General features: G+C 37.7%; 1 protein-coding gene across 1 annotated transcript; it reads left to right on the top strand.

Annotated features, from left to right (window-relative positions):
- Nucleotides 1-97: 97 nt before the first annotated feature.
- LOC140728988 (uncharacterized) lies at nucleotides 98-23,325 on the top strand. Its single transcript, XM_073048200.1, has 9 exons — nucleotides 98-277; nucleotides 2,869-3,090; nucleotides 5,405-5,481; nucleotides 7,515-7,597; nucleotides 9,730-9,847; nucleotides 11,465-11,601; nucleotides 14,084-14,235; nucleotides 17,369-17,486; nucleotides 21,038-23,325. Exons 2-9 carry the CDS (start codon nucleotides 2,873-2,875, stop codon nucleotides 21,278-21,280), a joined length of 1,146 nt encoding a protein of 381 aa, XP_072904301.1. The 5' UTR covers nucleotides 98-277; nucleotides 2,869-2,872; the 3' UTR covers nucleotides 21,281-23,325.
- Nucleotides 23,326-23,482: the final 157 nt, after the last annotated feature.

Raw genomic sequence — 23,482 nt, 5'->3', positions numbered from 1 at the left:
GACAACTCTAGATCCTGTTTGGTTCACGGAGACATCAATCGCGATTCCCACCGCCCGAGGGACGACGGGGGCTGGTATATTACGTTGGTGGCGCCTATTACGTTGTGGCCTCAGGCGGGTCGCTTGAATTTGAAGTGGGGTTGAAGGCGGTTGACAACGGTCGGGCCGGGCAGGGCCCCGGTTGTGTGGGGGTTGGATTGGGACTGCGGCGAAGGAGGTAGCCGGTCCCTCCCCGGTGCTAAAGACGACATGAACCTGTAACAGCCCATCCAAAAAGGTATGGAGCACGTAGGCCGTATGATCCGGAGCAACGACACCATAATAAACGAGAGGAACTTTGCAGGCTGGAAATGGGAACTAAAATCTGAATGCACAGTTACCGTTTCCGTGAGCGTGAGATTCAGTTTGTTTTACTGCGTGTAAATGTTTCTGGTCCACCATGTATGGTAAGCTAGTCTGGAAGGTTAGATCTCATGGGACCTGATCACCAACCGGAGTCGAAACTGACTTGGTAGGAGTCCGTAGGTATTAGTGGGAGGCTGTTATTCTGTGAAAAGCGGTGTGTTGTAGGTTTCGATGGTCCACTCTTGTTTGTCATTTATGTTATTTCTTTTGGTGACCATGGTTAGTAAGTTTGTGGATGGCCTAAAATTGGTCGTTCAATAAGAAAATAATCCAAGGTTACAACAGGATCAAGTTGAACTGGAGAAATGTATAAAAGGATGACAGGTGGAAATTTAACTTGGCTAAAGGTGAGTTCTGTATTTTAGTGATTTAAGCTGGGGCAGGACTTGCACAATAAATGGTGGGACCCTAGTTTGAACAGAGAGCCTTAGAGGTACAGATAGACGCATGAGGGACGGCAAAGATTGGAATTCGGAGCCTTAGACCACCTTCTGGAGGAATTTAGTAGATTGAGCAGTATCTGGGATCTACGTCAATGTCTCAGGTTGAAAATCTGTATCAGTACTGTTTCAAAGCTGAGTTTATTGTGTGTGAGTACAGGAGAAAAATGTACTTGCTATAGCATCAGATATGCAGCATTCACAATTAAACATAAATTATACGGGTTTTTTCAAGAAAAGGCACAACTAGAACAAACTTAGACAAACTTCTATAGATGTGTTTTAAGGCTCTTGATTGGATAAATCCTACCCAAAAAAAATGGATATGGCCCAGTTCATCATGGGTAATGCCCTCCTCATTATGGAGCACATCTGCACAGAGTGCTGTCACAGGAAAGCAGCATCCATCATCAGGGAACCCCACCACTCAGGTCATGCTCCTTTCTCGCTGCTACCATCAGCAATAAGGTACAGAAGTCTCAGCCCACACCTCCAGGTTCAGGAACAGTTGTTACCCCTCAACCATCAGGCTCTTGAACCACAAGGGATACCTTCACTTGCCCCATCACAGTCTGTTCCCTCAACCTACGAGCTCACTTTTAAGGACACTTCATCCCGTGTTCTCAATATTTATTGCTTATTTACTTATTACTATTTATTATTTTGTCTTGTATATGCACTATCCTGTTGGGTATGATTTTTTTCATTGATTCTATTGTTTTTAGACTGTGTATGCCTGCAACAAAATGAATCTCAGGGTTGTATAAATTGAAGGGGAGTAGCAGTTCCTGGGATTTTGGGCTTCTATACTTCACGGCTGAGGGTAACTCAAGAGTGCACCTTCCTTTTGACTGCATCTGTGTACTGTGTCTGGGATGGGTCATCTGATGTGTAAACACCCAGCTGCTGATTTCTCCATGCTATTTTTCCTTCTCTGTAGACTGGTATGTGTTCACCCACCACCCCTCCCCTCCCCAAAGCACACACTTCCTGAAATCAACAATCAGCTCTTTAGTTTTATTAACATTGTGCAAGATATTGATGTTGCAGCACCAGATCTTGTATCGCTCCTGTAAGTTAACATATCACGCCTCTGATTTCGATTAAGCCATTTGGCGTGCTTGTCTCTATCGCCAATCCATCCACAGGTGTCGGGCAACTTTATATCTGTACCCCTTGACTTATCAATTTCCTCCAGCAGAGGAGTTTATTGCTCCAGGGGTACAGATACAGAGTTCCCTGCTACAAGCAGACGGAATGGCAATAAAGGCAGGCATGCCAATTGTGTACAAGAGTTCAAATGCCTAGTTGCACCTGTACAAGTTAGTGAATCATATTTGGAGCATTGTGTGCAATTCTGGTTGCCCAGCTTTAGGTAGGAATCATTGAGCTGGAAAAGGTGCAGAAATTTCGAGGATGTTACAGGGATTTGTTGAGTTATAAGAAGCTAAATAGTCCGGGAGTTATTTCCCTGGAGTGTAGGAGGCAGCAGGGTGACCTTATAGAGATTTATAAAATCATGATGGCTGCAAGTAAGATGGATAAACACTGTCTTTTTCTCTAGGTGGGAGAGCTTAAAGTGAAAGGATATGGATTTAAGAGAGAAATTTAGAAGAGATGTGAAGAGCAATTTACTTTTCCCATGGCGGGGGTTGTGGGTCTATGAACGAGTTGCCAGAGGAAACTGCATAGGTGTGTGCAGTTACAATGCTTAAAAGGCATTGAGACGGGTACATGAAAAGAAAATATTTATAGGGATGGGGACCAAATGCAGGCAAATAAGATTAGTGCAGTTGTATTTAACCCTTAACTCTCAAAGTGCAATGCAGTATTCAATTAACAATTAAATCCAAAGGAACAATTGGATATGTCTTTTAGTAAAATTGTTATCCTATCTCGTAATCTTCAGCAGAAGACTATGTATGTTAAAATATTAATGTTTACTGTTGCTGCCACTGAATAGTGACCACACTGCATAATTACGTAATTACATAATCTGTCTTAAATATTTTTGTTTTTCTAGGATAATGGCTCCAACGCCTGGATTGAACAGATTTCGGGAAGTAGATATCACTCCATGCCGTGGATACAAGAATCTCCATGCTGGAATAAAAATACAACCTGAGCAGCTCTTTGTAAATAGAAGGAAGATCAATGGATCTCCTAGTGAGAAAGGAAAAATCTCTTTTACTCCACGGCATCGATTGGTAACACCTTTAATTTCAAACACACTTGATCATCTCATGTAAGTACTAGGGTTTAAGATAGAAAAATGCTTCAATATCACTCTTCCAATGAATATTCATCTTTACAATGCTTAAACCAGTTAATTCTTCATGAAACTATTTCTGAAATGCCTTAGATTTCTACTTGACTAATGTTCTTTCCCATGAAATTTTGTGAAATATAATTTTGGAAGCCCAGACTCATCAAGCTTTTGGGAATTCCATTAAGCTGTCAGATCCTCAAATAAGATGGTTAGTCAAGTAGTACCTTCAGAATTCATGCCAACTATAGTTAGGGGCAAGTCCTGTTTATCCAATTCAATAAAATTGATTGACTGGAGGATAATCCATTTGATGCGTAAGTAGACTTCCTGAAGGCTTTTGATAGGTTGCTGCATTACAAGCCTATCAGCAAAGTTGAAGCATGTGATGTAAAAGAGACACAGATGTAATGTTGGATGGGTAACACAAAAGAGGGTCGTAGTGAGTGTTTCTTTTTCTGGACTGGAAGAAGATGGACTGAAACGTTCCCCAGAAGTTAGTGTTAGAACTGTCTTTTTTTTTGGGGTTGAGGACCATATTTATGCAATTCATAATTTCTAAGTTAGAGGATGACACATTTTTCAGTATAGTGAAAATGGCGAGGAAGTAAACAGGGTGGTGGAATGGCCAGATGTATGGCAGTTAAAATTTAATGTTGGGAAATGTAAGGTGATATATTTTGGTAGAAAGAATTAGGAGAGGTAATATAGAATAATAGATTCTATCCTAAATGTGTGCAGGAGCAGATGAACCTGAAGGTATCTATGCATGCAAGCATAAAAGCAGAGAAATTAAAACATACTTGATCATGTTTCAGTTGGACAATTGTGTTCAATTGAGATATGCCAACTAGTGGAATGGTGCTGCAGCAACAACCTGGCACTCAACATCAGTAAGACAAAACAGCTGATTGTGAACTTCAGGAAGGGTAAGATGAAAGAACACATGCCAATCCTCATAGAGAGATCAGAAGTGGAGAGAATGAGAAGCTTCAAGTTTCTAGGCATAGATCTTTAAGGATCTAACCTGGTCCCAACATATCAGTGGCTACACTTTATAGGAATTTGAAGAGATTTGGTATGTCAACAAATACACTCAAACTTCTATAGTTGTACTGTGGAGAGCATTCTGACAGGCTGCATCACTGTCTGCTATGGAGGGGCTACTGCATAGGACTGAAAGAAGCTGCAGAAGGTTGTAAATCTAGTCAGCCCCATCTTGGGCACTAGCGTACAAATTACCCAGATCATCTTTAGGGTGCGGTGTCTGAGAAAAGCAGCGTCCATTATTAAGGACCTCCAGCACCCAGAGCATGCCCTTTTCTCACTGTCACCATCAGGTAGGAGATACAGAAGCCTGAAGGCACACACTCAGCGATTCAGGAACAGCTTTTTCCCCTCTGCTATCCAATTCCTAAATGGACATTGAAGCTTTGGACACTACCTCACTTTTTTTAAATATACCGTATTTCTGTTTTTGCACTTTAAAAAAAAATCTATTCAATATATGTAATTGATTTACTTATTTATTTATTATGTTTTATTTTATTTACTATTATTATTTTTCTCCTCTGCTAGATTATGTATTGCATTGAACTGCTGCTGCAAAGTTAACAAATTTCACGTCACATGCCAGTGATAATAAACCCGATTTTGAATTATAGTCCCTGCATTTTAGGAAGGAAGAATTATGAAAGTGTTGGGAAGGGAGCAGAAAAGGTTTTTAAGAATATTTCCTGGGACATTTACAAGTATAGAGCAAAGGTTGGGGTTGTTTACTTTAGAACTGATCTGATCATAGTATGTAGTTTGGATAGATTGGGTACCCTCATTGTTGGCTCTGAGGCATTTTTCTTGCCAAGAAGTGATTTAATTTAATGGAAAAACTAATCTTATAACATGCACAGAGTGTAAGTTCCAATATTCAAAGAATTTCTTGAAGTTGATCAGTGTAATTGGGAAAACTTGTCTGATGTTACATTACTATGAGAGATAAATAATTTTAAAAATAGATTGGGTCCAGTTGTGATGTCACTGAACTCACATTGAAAAATAACTACCGTAGTTGGGTTACATTTCTTTCATGGTCGCTTCAAGAATTTTAGATAATTTTAACATGACAGTGGCAAAGATTGATCAGTCTCATTATATCTTTCAAGAGGAAAGTGTATAAAGTGTTCATGTACTTTTCAGAAAAAAATTAAAATTAGAATAGGCATATTTCAGGGCACAAAGTATAAATAAGTTTTTATGCATTGCGTTTTTTAAATAAAAGATTTTTTGTATTGTACAGGTCCAGTATTGAAAAGAGCCACAAAAAATCAGAAAAACCAGTCAGCCCAAATCTTGCAATGCTTAGAATGACTCCAGGTGAGTGGGTAGTTTGATGAAAAGCTATTTTTAAATTGAATACCATAAAAGTGGAAAGCTTGAATCCTCTGGCCTCAACCTCAAACCTTCATACTGACCTTTCATGGATCCAGCATTTGGTGCCTGATTACTTACAGGTTTGGCCTGCTTGAAGTTTACAGCTTAGGAGGTTTGGAAAACAGCATTTTGAGTATTGCGTTAATAAAGACACTAGAAGAGATAACAAATTATTGCAAATGGCCATCTGGCTTGCTATTATACATGAGGAAAGGAAGCCGATCCTTACCCTGAATAGTCTTTGTATAATTCTGGAACCAACCCTATACTTGATTCTCAAATAGGCTCTGAAATGGCCGAGCAATCTGCCTAGTTGTACTATTTGCTGTTAATTTCAAACAATAAAACTGGGCAGACTACCTGGCATTAACTTGGGTACATTCCTGGGTGTGGCAAAGTTGTACCTGTTGGGACCTGACAATAAAGAAAATTGACCACATTTGACCTGTTTTCACTCGGGACAAATCCAGTCCTGCTAATTACAACCCAATCATCGATCATTCATTGGTAAAGTGATTGAAAGTGTCATTGATGGTACTATCAAGCAGTATTTACTTGCTAGTAAATTGCTCTCTGCTCTAGTTTGGTTATGCTAAATATACTCAGTTCCTGACCTGACCACCTGACCACATCCTTGCTTCATACTTTTAATCTGACCTGAATTTCAGGGGTGAGGTGAAAGTGACTTCCCTTGACATTGGGGGGGGGGGGGGGGGGGGGGAAGAGATAACTATGTATCAAAGAGCCCTACTAAAATTGTAATCAATGGGCATCAAGGGGGAAACACTCCAATATTAGGAGTCATATCGTACACAAAGCAAAATAACCCCAGGACATCACTGTAGGAATTTCCCCGGACACTGTATTAGGCCAAATGATCTTCAGCCACTTCACTTCAATCTGGTCAGAAGTCAGGATGTTTGCTGATGACTGCTTAATGTTCAACCCATTGCAAACTCTTCAGCATCTGAAACAATCCATGTCTGAATGTAACAAATTATGACAGCATTCAGACATGAGCAGATAAGTTGCTTTCTGCCACTTCCCTGAATGAGCATAGCCTCAATCTGACACAATAGCCAGGATAAAGCAGTGTGCGTGATTGATGGGCTGTTAATGGATATGAGGTGTTGCTCCATATTGTCTGAAGCTCCAACCTGATGCATGAACTTTGATTTCTCTAACTTCCAGTAATTTCTCCTACCTCTCTCCTCTTTTTTAAAAAAATTTCTTATTCTAGTTACCTTCTCAGCCCTTCTCTTTTCACCCACCCATCACCTCCCTCTGGTTCCCCTTCTTCCATGGTCCACTGTCCCCTACTATTAGATTCTTTCTTCTTCTGCCCTTTGCCTCTTCCACCGTAGCTTCTTACTTCGTCCCCCACCCCTGCACCCATCTACCTTCCACCTTACCTGGTCTCACCTTCTAGTTCCCCCTCCCCATCACCTTTTTTATTTCAGCTTTCCAGTAATAATGAAGGGTCTCAGTCCAACATATTGGCTATTTATTTTCCCTCCATAGGTACTGCCTGACTTGCTGAGTTTCTCCAGCATTTTTTGGGTTGCTAGAAATGTTTATCATGATTGATAAACAAATATAATGGCATAAAATATCAGACATGCTCTGTAAACTTTTCAAAACTGATTTCTACTCATCTTTATTTGCATTTTAAATTGAAAAGCATCTGTTACTGTAAATTGGTAATTGGGACAGCTGCCAATGTGCAAACCAATCACAGAACTCAAACGTTCATCTACAGGAATGATAGCTTGAGTACCAGTTGAGTTTTTGATGCTTATTAATTTAACAAGTAGTAAATCTTTGATTTAATTGTTTATCTAATTTTGCTTTTGTTTTGCATTACTTTTCCTGCAATTAATATTTTAAACTATAAAATTTATCAGAAGTATGAGTACATGTTTCCATAACTGTAACACAAAGTAAAGTTGAAGACTTCTTAATTTTATTTGAACCAGGTCTTCAACAGAAACAAAAGCTTTTACAGGAAAAGCATCTAAAGGCAAAATCTTCAGCGGACAAGATTCCTGTAGGTGGTGGAGTAAGTATACATTTTGTAATAAATACTGAATCCTATTTGCAAATGCGATCTGAGTGTAATGGCAACTTCTAAATGGAGATCTTTGAATGACGTATACTTGTGTAGTTTGGAGAATAAGTAAGCCCTTCAAACCTGCACTGTTGTTTAATATAATGGCTGATTTGATTCTAACTTCTGCTTTGTATTTCCATCTACTTGTAGATCTGTAGTATCCTATTACTGAGTAAAATAAATATGTATTTGTCTTCACAGTATAAAAGGGATCCAAACCTTTAAATACAAAATTCAGATGTTTGAATAAAAGAATGGATTATTTATTTAGTATTAGTTCATTAACTAATTCATGGCCTTGAATTTGCTCTCAGGTATTCACTATTCACTGATGCAATGTATCATCGGATAGTGAGGTGTAGAGTCTGCTTTGGATTGCAGAATCATGAACTCATAAAATTACCCATGTTAACTAATGTGCTTTTTAAAATACTTCTACAAATCTGTACATTAAAAAAATTAGCAACCTTTGAACTACATTGTAACGATTGGTCTTTTGCTTTGCTGGTTAATATTTTTCTCATTATTCACTTTGATTTGACCATTAAGCTGTTTGTAGAGTAGCAGCTTCCAGGAGTTATTCCAAATCATTTTTTATGACACTGTGTATGAGTTGCAATAGTAGCATTTTTTTTAAATGAACCTTTGTTTCCAAAACTACTTGACTATTCAAAATGCATATTCTATTTTTTAAACCCTTTTACCAAGCTTACTTATCAAAAATGTTAAGTGTACATTCAATTAATGGTCAAGGCTTAAGACAATGTGGAAAGAGACAGGTTTAACTTTTCATACCTAAGATCACTTGTCAGTTGTGGAGGGGGACTGGTTAGCTTCAGGAAGTGAAGGGCCTTCAGATCAACCTGTTATGGCACGGAGAATATGTGGTGGGTTCAAATGTCCATAGTGAATGGGACTAGCAAAGTGTTCTTTCCTGTTGGCATTGCCTGTGTCTGACATTTTCACCCTGTTCTTGTGGGATGGACCTTTGGTGATTGGGTAACAAAATTTTTTAAATAGAGTATTGAAGAGTTGACACATGTCATGACTGTCAATGTGTTGCTGTATCTCCTGCATCCTTGTCACCATCTGTTCTTAGAGTACAGGTTTTTGTTGGAGTTAACAAATTTCACATCACATGCTGGTGATAATAAACCTGATTCTGATTCGGAACTCCTCCTATAGATGCCTATAAAGCCATTTTTTTAAAACTGGCATAAGATGGAGCGTCCAATCGAAGAACACTATACATGTGTAGTTAACTGCCTCCTTGATCTCTTGGTCATTCACATGAAATGTCCTGGTTCTCAGTAGGTAAACAGAATTTGTAGACAGGTGCCAATTATGGTGAACTTCTGGGCAGCCCATAAGCTGTGGGCGCTTTGCAACACCTGGGTGTTGACATATTGTATGAGGTTCCATATGGGAAGAGCTGCCTTTATGGAGTCCTTGAGTGCTCCAGGATTGAAGGTATTAATGTTTCTGTTGGCACTGATGTTTTAGGTCCAGGTTGATGGGGGTAATAAAACAGATTATGTTGTGTTAATGCATACATGCTTATGATGTAGATACCTCTCCAGGCTCTTGTTCAGATAATGTATTCGAACAAAGTCCATTGCTTGGACTAGGGTTGATTCATGATTTTTTTTGTGCATTTTCCTTTAACAAAAAAGGTTGTTCACTATGATAGGACTGTAGTTGGAACTTAAGTTATTGTTCTGGTAGGAGGTAATTCTGCCTGTGACTGCTTTACACATTGGCACATGTCCCAATTACCAATTTGCAGCCTAATAAAATGCTGAATTTAATTTGTGAAGCATTGGAGGCCTAAATTAGTATCACGATGTTGATGTTAGGATGTTATTAGAAAATAGAATGAATTTCAATCAGTTCTTACCTCTGCTGTGCTTTAATCTGAAATGAAGAAATGAAAAAGTAGGTTCACTCCTAAGCAGAGATGCTCATCATGTTGAATACTGACAAAATAGTCAAAAGCAGTTGGAAAAATTATGGTAATAAACTTGTTGAAAAATCTTATTCCCATCCATGGCATTTATTAAGTTTTTTTTTTGTAATTCCAGATTAGTTTATGGCCAGAAATGGACAATATGAGACTTACTAAAGGAGAAGTAATTGGTCTTGCAATAACATCTTTTCTGCTAAGTGCTGCTGTTTTCATCATGTTTGAATATCTGCACGGTACGTTTTGGTTTGTTTTATTAAAAATATATATTATATAAAATTCCATCATTTCTCTGATTTTGCCTATATAATATAGGAGGTTTTGATAAACATGTTTTCTGCAAAATACTATCCCATCTCTTCTCTCAGGTTTGATGGACATGCACATGAGATTCAATGTTTTACATTCACTTCAATATCACTTTTTCTCTCCTTTTGTCAGATTAAATTGTTTTATAAGTATCTATTCAATTTCCAAAACCTCAATGTATGTGATTTTGGCAAAGAACTCAAGCGTTCATAGTCATTTATATAATTTTGTTTTTGGCGAGCACTGTGAGGGTCATGTTTTTCGACTTCTCCAGTGCGTTCAACACCATCCGCCCTGCTCTGCTGGGTGAGAAGCTGACAGTGATGCAGGTGGATGCTTCCCTGGTGTCATGGATTATTGATTACCTGACTGGCAGACCACAGTACGTGCGCTTGCAACACTGTGTGTCAGACAGTGGTCAGCAGCACTGGGCTCCACAGGGGACTGTCCATTCTCCCTTTCTCTTCACCATCTACACCTCGGACTTCAACTGCAACACAGAGTCTTGCTATCTTCAGACGTTTTCTGATGGCTCTGCTATAGTTGGATGCATCAGCAAGGGAGATGAGGCTGAGTACAGGGCTACGGTGGGAAACTTTGTCACATGGTGCGAGCAGAATCATCTGCAGCTTAACGGGAAAAAGACTAAGGAGCTGGTGGTGGACCTGAGGAGGGCCAAGGCACCAGTGACCCCTGTTTCCATCCAAGGGGTCAGTGTGGACATAGTGGAGGATTACAAATACCTGGGGATACAAATGGACAATAAACTGGACTGGTCAAAGAACACTGAGGCTGTCTACAAGAAGGGTCAGAGCTGTCTCTATTTCCTGAGGAAACTGAGGTCCTTTAACATCTGCCGGACAATGCTGAGGATGTTCTATGAGGCTGTGGTGGCCAGTGCTATCATGTTTGCTGTTGTGTGCTGGGGCAGCAGGCTGAGGGTAGCAGACACCAACAGAATCAATAAACTCCTTCATAAGGCCAGTGATATTGTGGGGGTGGAACTGGACTCTCTGACGGTGGTGTCTGAAAAGAGGATGCTTCCCAAGTTGCATGCCATCTTGGACAATGACTCCTATCCAGTCCATAATGTACTGGTTAGGCACAGGAGTACATTCAGCCAGAGACTCATTCCACCGAGATGTAACACTGAGCGTCATAGGAAGTCATTCCTGCCTGTGGCCATCAAACTTTACAACTCCTCCCTCAGAGTGTCAGACACCCTGAGCCAATAGGCTGGTCCTGGACTTATTTCCACTTGGCATGATTAACTTATTATTATTTAATTATTTATGGTTTTATATTGCTATATTTCTTCACTATTCTTGGTTGGTGTGGCTGTAATGAAACCCAATTTCCCTTGGGATCAATAAAGTATGTCTGTCTGTTTTATTTGCATTTTCTTTGATCTTATTTTAATCTCTGATCCTCAATCTAACTTCCCTATAATTCTTTCTACTTTCAGCAACCTTCTTGTAAATTACTTTCAATGGAACAAATAGTCATCATGATGGCTGTGCTAATGAGTAAATTTGTGCTTTCAGGCCCATTACTTTTGAATTTAAATTTGTATAGTGCGAGAGTGAGAGCATTTCACAGGGACCATCCTCTTTCAAGCACCTCTGAACTAGTCCTCAACCAATCACTAGTAAGATGGCACAAAGATTTCTGGAAGTTATTGGTGAGTAATGAAAGGAATGGGTTTCATCTGAGTCATTTTGGGGAAGTTTTCTCCCAAAGTGCTTCCTTTACCAACAGCCCTGGCTTCATTTATAAAGTGCAAGTATTCATTATCTAATGTCATTGATTTTGTAAGGCTTCTGTATTAACCAATAAATAGTATATCCCTCTGACTCTGAATCAGAAAGGTATTTTTTTATAAAGCTTGATGCCAAGTACATGCTGAGACATTAAACAAAGGGCCTGTACACTCTTCTAAATCAACATTGAAGTTCTAATAGAATATTTGTTTATTATATAGAAAATAAGACCAGGGCAGGCCTTTCAACTCTCAAAGCTTGCTTCATCCTTAAATATGATTATGGCAGATTATCCAAATTCAGTAATTTTCTTCCATGTCCTTTCATTCTCTAGTCCTGAGAACAATGTTTAACTCGTTGATTATATTTAATTATTTGGCTTTAACTGGTTTCTGTGGTGGAGAATTTTAATAGATCAACACTCTCTGCAGAGAGTACATTTCTCCTTATCTCAATCTTAGATGGCTTACCCTTATCAATAGACTACAGGATGTGCCTATTGCTGACAAGACCAGCATTTATTGACCATTCCTAACTGCTCTTGTAAAGTCATTATCTTAAGTGCAGCAGTACAACTTATTGAACTGTAGGCAGCTGGCAAAGTTGTATATTTTACAGAATGCTAGGGATCAAACAAGGGCAGTGCACTATTTGAAATTCTGAATAAGATTCAAGTTGCTTTTTCTCCTGCTTTCAGTTGTCAGTAAATGATTATTACAAACAGTCAATCAGGCAGAGTCTGATTATCTGTGTTCTCCTTTAAAGGCAAAACCAAAGCATTTGTCTAACTGGTCTGGTCATTTTTGTTCTCCGTTATAAATTCTCTTACTGTAAGGGATCTACATTTGATTAGCTTTTTCTCTCTTTACAACTGGGTCTATAGCACTTTTAATTAGTTTTGTGTTGTCTGCAGGCTTACTGCATACTGTTTTCACCTTCTTAATCAACCACTTTGAGTTCAAAGCTGTTCCTTATCCTCAGGTTTGGTACATTTTTGGGCCAATTTGTATATTTCCTGCTTGGATTTAATAATATTCTTACTTTCACCTGTTACTCACAGTTGAGCCACATTCCTGCTTTTATCTTCTTCCCCAGCCCCTACCCAGGAAGGAATTGGTTGTTTTTTAAATCTGTGCTTTTCTTAGATGTTTGTCATTGCTAGCTAACTGTTAATCCCCATAAATAATGGTCCACAATCTATTTTAAACAACGATCACCTTATCCATGACAGTTTGGCTTGGGAATCTGAGTTTCAGAATCACAGTCTTCATTAAATTGCCTCCCCAAAGGCCACACATGATATGATTGCTTATTAATCATTTCATTGCGCAATGCACAGTCTTGGGTGGCCTACACTGTTGATTCCTCAATTGGTCCAGAAAACCATCCTGTGTTCACCTCAGGAATTCCTCTAGCAAGCATCATTACTAATCGGTTAGCTGCATCTATATGTAGATTAAAGTATTTGTAAAGTACTGTTAACCTTTATTGCATGCATGTCTAATTTCTTGTTTAATACTGTATCCCCAATATCGAGCCTACTGTTTCAACTCCGTCAGAACAAGTAACAAGGTCTCAGGAACTTGCATCCCTCCACTTACACTATTCATCGAGCCATGCATTAATCTAATTTATCCTTTTAGCTCTACTCTGACTGGCACATGATACAGGAAATATCATTTAGGTTCTTGTGTTTAATCTGCTTGACTACGTTCAGTTCAAAGATCTCATCCCTTGCCATTGGTGGTATGTATCATGACACCTTTACTCACCTTCTTGACTACCATAATATGGTTAACTAGTAACTAGTTGGACCAGGATAGACGTAGTGTCCCTGAATACCAACAGAATGCAGAGTCCTGAACAGAATCCTGGGTCTGAGTTCTCCAGCCATAATTTGTCCTTTAGTTACTTTAAATTACAACCAACTAAGGTCCTATTTTCCACTTCTCCACATATATCAAAGTACCTTTATAAATATATAGCCCTCTGTTCCAGATATGAACAGTCTCTCTGTTCCTGCACATTTAAACCTTGGGTCACCTGAACCCACTCTTTGAGAAATGTATTTGGAGGATAAATGGCAAGAAGGAAGGTCTAGGTAGGCTAGGAATTCTGAAGTCAGAAGAAAGGGCCTACTCACTCCATGTAAGAATGTGATTCCTGTACAAGGATGCACAAGCTTCCTTTGATTTGGAATATTTGTCTCTTAACCATTATTTTTAAAAAGATCAGTTTTTCTATGTTTGCTATCAAAAGGAATAAATCACATTTCTATTCTATTTGCCACCTTGTGCATTAATTTATAATTTGGATCTCAACGATATCATGTTTAGAGGTTGTAAATAGCTGAAGCCCAGGCATCTGATATCCCGTCTTGCTTTATGACTTGTTAAACTACAGGATAAGATTCAATGGCAATTTGAAGCACCTTTTCATGTGACCTTCATTCTGTATGTAATGCTGTACGTTGTTGGGATAATGATACTGCTTTACTACCTCGTAGATAACATGATTCAGAAAAGCAGACTTACTCCAAAGAGAACAAAAAACTGGTAAGCTGCTCATTGCTAACAATCTTCTTTCTTCAAGCCAAGAGTCTAGGCTATAGAACCAAAACAGGTGGGGGCAGTTGTTTAGGCCGACTATGTTTGTAATATGTGTGCTTCAGCAATCTATCACACTCTGTGTCACTTTTCATTCTTGAGCTTTTGATCTGATGACCAGGCAATAGCAGTGAGTAGGGAATTTTTTTTTCAAGTAGTTTTCTGATTAGCAACCTGTCAGATTTGCAGCACGTACAAGTTAACTGGAGGAGGGAAGTGAATGTATTGTAGACAAATTTGCAGATGACATTAAAAATGGGTGGAAGGGAAATTTGTGAGGAGGATACAAGTTTACAGAAAAATATTGAAATAGAGTATAATGTGGGAATGTGTGAAGTCCTTCATTTTGGAAGGAGAAATAAAAATGAGGTGTTATTTAAATAGAGTAAAACTGTAGAAAACTGCAACAGTGTTTTGGAACCCCTAGAACATAGAAAGCTTACACACATGTAGCCAGTAATAGAGAAGGCTAATAGAATGTTGATCTTACTTCAAGGGGGATTGGAATATAAAAGCAGAAAATTCTTGCTGCAACAACCTGGTACCAAATCTGAGTTGTACAACTAAATATTAAAAGCAACAGAAACCAAGGATAAAGTAGATACTGTGAAACTGACTATCTGTTGACTAGGGCTAATGTCTCCCTTAACCCCTGAACTCAGCATTTTGAGATTTTAATCTATGGATAGTTCATTCTGAAAAAATTAGTAACAATGGTTGCAGGAGGAATTTCTGGAGCATGTAGAAGATGGATTTTTGGACCTGTATTTGACTAGAGAGTGGGCTATCCTAGATTGGATATTGTGCAATGAGAAGGGATTAATTAGCAATATTAATTACCATGTCTAGTATGTAGTGAAGAATATTGGTCCCCTGGCTCAGTAATGTTGCTATGTAATTGGAAGTGGTTCAGTAAATCTTCAGAACTTGTTCCTACTTCTGGTTTTGTGACTCCAGACATAATAGTGAAGTTAGCCTTGCGGCAATTAAGAATGAACAATAAAAGATGGCAATACCAGCAATGTCCACATCCTAAGAATGAATGAGAAAATATATATTGTTGAAACTATTAAAATGTAATCAAATCGTCAAGTATGATCTATTGAAACCAATTAGATAATGTTTTCCAGTAACATCACTTCTCGTAATTCCACGTGGTGTGAAAGGTCTATTCCCCCTTCTACATGTGACATGCTTTAATTGAAGTATGCTTTAAAGATCTATGCTAATTATCAAATGTTAATCCAATTCTGAGGAATTCTGTATATCAGTACAGTTGTTTAATGATTAACTCTGGGATTTTTGGATTGCTCAATTGCTTTGGTTAAATAAAACATTACAGATCTGTAATATTTTTTTCATGAAATTTCCACTGACAAGACATAATTGCACAATATTCTTGTGGATCATTTATACTGTCACTAGATGTCACCAACACTTAACACAGGAAATATCTGTGAAGGAAAACCTCGAATTTATGTCATGTTTTACAATATCAAGAGTATCCCATGGCACCTTGTAGCCAATGATTGATTTTTTTTTTCAAAACGTGTTGTGATAAAGCATAGATGTACAGTTCAAATGAACACCTGGAGGTAGGAATTTGTGTATATAAATATTATTCCTTATAAAAATACACAACTATAAAATATGTAAGGAACTTGGATATATAAAATATCCACTAGTATGCAAATCTGGGAATGCCATGTGCGGGGGCTGTGTTAGATCTTCATTTTAGTCATTAGATAAACAATAGAATCGACAGATGCTAGAAATCCAAGCCACACAAAATGCTGGAGGATCTCAGCAGGCCAGGCAGCATCTATGGGATGAGGGGGGGGGGTGGAGTGGTCGACATTTTGGGCCAAACCTTTCAGCAGGAGTGGAGGGAAAAAAGATGGAGTAGATTTAAAAGCTGGAGGGAGGAGAGAGAGAGAAAAACAAAGGTGATAGGTGAAAGTGAGATTGGGAGACCATTTTGCTGAACACCTACACACTCAATCAGAAGCAGTATCTCCCAGTGGCCACACAGGTTGGAGGAACAACACCTTGCATTGCATCTGGGTAGCCTCCAACCTGGTGGCATGATTGTTGATTTCTCAAACTTCCAGTAATGGGACCCCCCCCCCCCCCCCACTCTCTCCTTAACCAGTCCCCATCCCTTTTTCCCCCTCTCACCTTATCTTCTTGCCTGCCCATTGCTTCCCTCTAGTGCTCCTCCCCCCTTTCTTCCATGACCACCTATCCTCACCTATCAGACTCTCCCTTCTCTAGGCCTGTATCTCTTTACTAATCAACTTCCAAGCCGTTTACTTCATCCCTCTCCCTCTTGGTTTCACCTATCATCTTGTTTATCTGTCCCCTCCCCTACCTTTTAAATCTACTCTTTTTTTTCCCTCCAGTCCTGCCAAAGGGTCTTGGCCCAAAACATCGACCATACTTTTTTCTATAGATGCTGCCTGGCCTGCTGAGTTCCTCCAGTATTTTGTGTGTGTTGCTTAGTCAATAGATAAACCATTTTCAGCGCACAATGCGACAATTTTCAGTGTCAACATTTTTGTTTAATCCTGATTTTTTTTTTAACATTTCTGATTTGATTGCTTAACAAAAATTTGGTACCAAGTATATGACATAGCAGCACCAAACTGCTGTAGCCTATACCAGCTGAAGAATGAACACCTTATGGATTCAAACAAGCTTAAAGAAAATGCATGATGCTTGTTATATGATCCAGTTTGAAGGCTGAATTCATCAACAGTATGTTAAGAATTTTTTGTTAGAAAAATGGTGACTGTTATTACTATTCCATGATTGCCCAGTAACTTTCATTTTCCTTTTAATGGCAGATCAGGCAATATCAATGGAGAAAAGAAAAGTTAGCATTTCAGATCAATGACTATTTCAGTTCCAAGGTCATTGACCTGAGATGCAAACTGTTTTCCTTTATACATGCTGCCTGCCCTACTGATAGTTTACAGCATATTCTGCTGTTTCATATTTTCTAATAAGCAATGTTTTGTGTTGGTGTTTTTTAATTGAGTTAATGAAATCATTATTGGTGCCTTTTCTTACTCTTGTATAGGTTGGCTCTGTTGGTAGTTGCTGCTTCATGGACCTTGCTTATGCTGAAGCTGCTAATTGCTGCTCAAAATCTTGAACATGCAATTGAAGGAACAGTGTACAGATTAATAGAAGAACTGGTAAGGGACATAATTTATCATTTTATAGACTTTAACATAACTATAACATAAAGATATCTGGTTGATGAATAAACTCTTCTCGTCTTCCATCCGGATACAGGTATCGATTATAATCGGCATTTCAATGACAAACTCTGCCCCCTTTGCACAGCTTGTCATCGAAGCATCAGTTATAATCGATACCTGTACCCAGCGGGCAGTCCGAGAGGAGTTTATTCATCATATACATCGGGAAAGCACTAGATTCTTTTTCATAAGAGGTTGGTATTTATATTTTTTATGATAAATGTAGGAGCATAATAAAATCCAGAGAAAGATAATCCCTTTAAAAGGACTTTGTGTTGTTCCTCTCCACATCTCGTGGTGCATCAGGTGGTAACCTTGCCGTTTCCTTAGCATTCATCTTTTTTAAGGCAGTTGTTGGCTTAATGCTCAACCCAGCACTGAATGAAAGCGTGCAAGGAGCTGGCTGGATTTGAACCCTCAAAGTCTGGTCCAGATGCCACTACATCACCAGCCGGCACAAAGATATTTAATTTGCAAAGTTATTAGATCACAGACTCAACCTGACTTGTTGAGCTTCAAATAGACAAAGTTTTTGTAGGAGGAGAGAGAATTGAATTAAATTCTACACCTCAGCACTCAACAATGCAATTCCTTTGCACAAATGTTAATTGATCTTTAATTACCCAGCTTTCTTGGTATTTGTACATGGAAAGAATTTTTTTTAAAAACATATTCTGGAAAGCTTAAATATGAGTAATCAGTGTACCCAGCAATTCTTCTGATGCTTTCAGATTCAGTACCTTGTTGAAAAACCTTATCACTTTAGAATGTGCAGTAAATTAATTTTAATAAAAGAGCTGCCAGAGCAAGAAGGTGAGTGTTGATACTGTAAGGCTGTGACAGTTGATAAGAATGAGTAATATTGACTTTTATTTAAAGAAAAGATGTGCCATTTAGGGAATGATATGGACACATAAAGGCCCACACAGTGTGTATAATAAAATATGTAGTACCAGTTCAACTCAATGCAAAATAACTATATTTAAAATTAGAAATTCAGCTTTGCATGATAACATCCATCTAGAGGGACATGAGAAGGTCCCATAAAGGGCAACCTTGTCAAATCATTAGTTGCATTCTCACTCCTGGTTCTTTAGTTCTAATTTTGTTCTATTGCATCATAATTTCAATAGAATTAGATGAATTTCTTAAATATAAATATTATGTTAGAGGTTTACAATCATTGTTAATTCTGTAACATCTCAAATGCTCTTGTATTCAGCATTTTCAATCATTTTAAATTTGTACTGCAACAGCAATTGAGCACAGCAAGGTTTACATACGGTTTCTAATGTGATGTGACCACAATCCATGATATAGCTTCTGGCTTCTGTTCACTGAGTTTGATACTAACCAATTCTTTTGCCCTGTCTCCAATCTTGCCAAGACTTTTTGGTCCAGGTGAATTTATAGCGGATTCCAGTTAATTGGGACACATCAGGTCCAGTACATTTTGATGTCTCTAAGCGACTGCCCCAACGAGCTGAAGTTTCATGAAAGTAGTTAAAAGATATAGAAAAGACATACTGAGTAAAAATTATGTATTTCATGAAATATAGAACCAATTAGAACACTATCAATACTACAGTACTATAGTATTAAGAACTAATAGTTTTTGACAAGAATTCCTCCAGTGTACACTGCTGTGTTCTTTTGACTGCAAATGAACAAATTGGCACAGGCACCTAGTGCAGATAACGGACTGCCTTCATATGATTTTGATTACTGCATCCTCCAAATCTTCATTTTCATTGTAACATTCAAGATGATTGTTGATACCTTCAAATTCTTCATTGTTCCTAACTTGAAGTAGTGAAATTGTTTCATTTTCACCCTGTGCAATTTCTACCATCTCCAAGCCTGAATGCTTGAAAACAGCAGTGAGCAAAATAGTTCTGAAATTGTCTTACTGCTTATTTCTCATTAACTATCATTGACGGAAATCACTGCTTTTTGAACGCAAACATAAGCAGCTGATGCTATTTATAAACTGTTCCCTCTAAGCACGGTATAGTGTTACCAGCCACACAAGTGCACACAACTGACTGGTTAGAAACTGCTTGGCAACAGACTTCTGTCCCAGTTAGTGGTATCGTGTCCCAAATAAACAAAGGGAATCCTGGCTATTTTGATTAGTTTTTGTTAAGAGTTGTCCCAAGTAAGTTGCTGCCCTGATTAACCATTTAACTGGAATCCACTGTATTTTGCAAAAGAGCTCTGCACTGACTTCCCCTCATCAATGCTTCGGCAAACATGTCTACCAATCCGAGGTAAACATATCCACTTTTCTTTTTAAAAAAGGACGGGTGTTTCAGTGCCAATTGTGTTGAGACACTGATAGTAACCTGTTGAGATTTTGTGGTATCTGTGCTTCCTTAATAATGACAACATACTGCTGCCAAGATGAGTGGCTAAGAGAGAGACTATCAACTTCAGGAGCAGGATCACTAAACACACTCCCGTCCTAGATCATGTCTTCATTACTTTTAGGTCAAAATAAATTTGTTTCTAATCTACACCATGATGCTTACAGAGTAAATAATGCTGACTGCCAAAAGCAGTTTGTCATTTACACACAAATGTAATCCACTGAAGTGTGAAGTAAATTTATATAGGTGTAGAGGACAACTTTCCAGGCACTGCACTATTTTGCTGAGCATTTGTTAATATATAGTATGTCAGGCCAAACCTTTTAATCAGAATTGTCTCTCAACTAGTCACTGTTGGTATATAAAATGGAATATGGATGCTTTGATATAGTTGTAAATAGTTTTGATGTTTTACTGTATTTCTTGTAACTTAAATAGTGGAATTTGCCTTCTGTTCTAATATCAGACTTTAATTTCCTTTTAGATGGATATTTAGATGGTAAATGGTCTTATGATTTACAAGTCATAAATCATGGTACTGGAATTTAACCAATGTAACTCCTTTCCTTAACGTGTATTTCCATACCTGGCAACTGCATAACAAAGCCAAAGCATTTGTAAATTGACTTGTTTGCCCCAGAGATAAATTTTCCAATTAATGAATCACTATAACTGCCTATTTCTACCTCTAATGTTGCCTGCATTTGCCTGTCTCAGTTTATCTGCTATTTAAAATTTTGTCTACTGCCTTATTTCCACAGTGCAAAGTTCTTCTGGTTAACTTTTTGTGTCCCATCCTAGGTAAATCTTAGTTGTTTTGGCCCCAAACTTCAAAGCTCTCTATGGTCCTTCCATCTTGACTCTGTCCTCCCTGACAACAATCCTTAAGACCAGGCTTCAGGTCAACCATCTTGTTATGCTCCCTGTAGATTGTTGATAAAAATATTATTTTTGCTCTTGTTAAGAACCTTGGGGTAATTTATTTGGTTACGTATGTAAATTAAACATTAATAAAAGTAATGGATTAAATACCCTCATGAACATAAGCATTTCTCTGCAAAAATGGAAGAAAATTATTTTATGCACTTGGTTAAAATTCATTATTTCTAATTGCAGGCGGACCTAGCAATATCAGGGCATGACCTTCGCTGCTACCATGACATTGTTAGCTATTGGCGATTCCGATGCCTTCCTCCAACAAAACGGGGGATTTTGAAAATGTTTGGCTTAATAAAAGTCCATGATATCTCATTTTACCTTCAATATTACAGCCTGCCTGTAATTACAGCATTGTGCACACCAGTTATTAAATTATTACTTGCATTAAAGGCAGTCTACACCAGGCCATATATCAGCTAAGTAGACTGTAACCATTTTAATTTTCATCCATATCAGATTACTTTTTAAGAGTATGTAAATATTGTCAGTTTTATAATTTAAATTACTAGTTATACTTTGCATATTATAATAATGATGTTAATCTGTCAGTTTAGAACATCCTTATAATGCTATTTACTCTATAACTGATTTGTATATGAGATTATCTTTCTCAAGGACGAGTGTTTTGGTGCATTTTGTCAATGCATTTGTTGAAATGTAAAAACTGTTCTTGTAAATTATCATGATTTTATAGTTAAGTGGGTATAAGCATGGCTTGCACCTTGCATAGATGTAGCATGGATCATTCAGCTGGGTTGTGTCTGATCCATACCTCAACTCCCCATCTGCCTTTGAGCTATGTAAAATGGTGCATCCTTGAATTCACCATGTCAAAACATAATGATAATATCACTGTTACTTTATGTACTAGAACTTGAGGCTTGAAATTTGTGCAATTGGAGCTGCTCCTACAGTAGAAATCCAGAACTACTCTTTTTGATTTCAGATCACATGCTCAGAAATGTGTATTCTGCTCAAATCACCAAGTTGAGCCAGAGAAATGGGAGGCATTCTGGTTACATATCTGCTATTGCTTCTGCTGTCCATAAACCTACCCATTACTACAACCATCTTAGTAGATTTTAATAGAATCAAAAAAAATAAAGGAAACTACAGATAAAGGAAATCCTTGATAAAAATGAAATGCTGGAAAAGAACAGCTGGCAGCATCTGTTGAAAGGGAATTAATATTTCAGATTGACAACTTTTCACTGAAAATACTGTTTCTGCCCACATATGCTGCCTGACCTGCTAAGTATTTTCATTTTGTTATTGTTATTCTAACGTAGGGTGTGAACAATGCTAAGTAGATGACAATTCGAAACAAGTTTGAACAAAGTGTGTTACAAAAACAGTTGTGTATAAAAGACATTACAAATAACCTATTACTTTGATTTGAGGGTGAACAAATCCATCTATAAATCCATTCAATTGCTATTCAGTGATTTTCTTTTTCCTCTCTGACCTGTTGTTCCATTGCAGGAAAGACTTAATTCAGTTGAATACTTCTTGATCAAAACAAGTTGAGTTAATAAATGCCTGAGAACTTGGGTGGGTGGGGAGAAAGGCCTATTCATTGTTAACATTAATTTCCAGCATCCCCATTATTGAAAGTTGTTGCTTTTTATAATGAAAATACCACATTAAATTTTCACTTGTTTTTGTTCTGTTGATAGGGTTGTTAGTAATAAACTAAAAATACTGCCAGGTCAAGGTTATTAACTTTACTATATATATTAATATATACCTCAAGTGATGACAATGACAATTTTAAAATGTCCTGTACTTACATTAATTGAAAGTTGTTAAACAAAAACTGATTATGCCTGTACAATCCAGTATCTATGGAAGTTTAATAAATTGAACTAGTACTTAATTTCATATTTAAAAAGGTAATGAAAACAATGGGACAAGAATAGCTTCATGACTTTCAAAGCCAGATAGAGGTAGCAATGGTCATTGTTAACCAAAAGCTGCAGTTGCTGGAAATCTGAAATATAGTTTTTTTAAAAAATTGCTGAAAATACAGTACATCAAGCAACACATCTTTTGTGGGCAGCAAAAATTACATTTCAGGTCATGAAACACACTACCCCTGAAATGTAACGTATTTGAATTTTCATTAGAATTGGAATTTTTTTTTTTAAAGCCTTGAAGTAGATGCTGATAGTTTCAGCATTTTCTGTTTTTATAATACTAATCATATTTTGACTATTTAATGATGATTTTTTTTGGGGGGGTCTGGTCAAATGTGCTCAAACCTAATGTACTGTAATACACAGTACATTCATCCATTCAATGCACAGTATAGTCCCAGTCTTGGAGAATGTGAAAATGCCAGTTGTATGAACAATGTTCAAAGAACATGACTAGTATTCATATTTGCACACTAGTTACAGAATCAGGTTTATTGTCACTGGTATGTGACATGAATTCAAACAAATTGCCTATGTCATTTCCTTGTCCTTTTAAAGAACTATATTTTACACTGCAGTTCTAATTGAAAATGTTAATATAGAGACAAAAAAATCTCAATGGCTGTACATAAAGTGCCAAATTTTTAAAGATGTTGCTGCTACAACTTCACTGCTCTTGTATAACAATGTTGGTAAATTGAAAATG

The sequence above is a fragment of the Hemitrygon akajei genome, chromosome 6 (assembly GCF_048418815.1).
Source record: "Hemitrygon akajei chromosome 6, sHemAka1.3, whole genome shotgun sequence".
NCBI lineage: Eukaryota > Metazoa > Chordata > Chondrichthyes > Myliobatiformes > Dasyatidae > Hemitrygon > Hemitrygon akajei.
The sequence above is the reverse complement of the archived record's forward strand: the minus strand, read 5'-3'. Positions and strand labels throughout refer to the sequence as shown.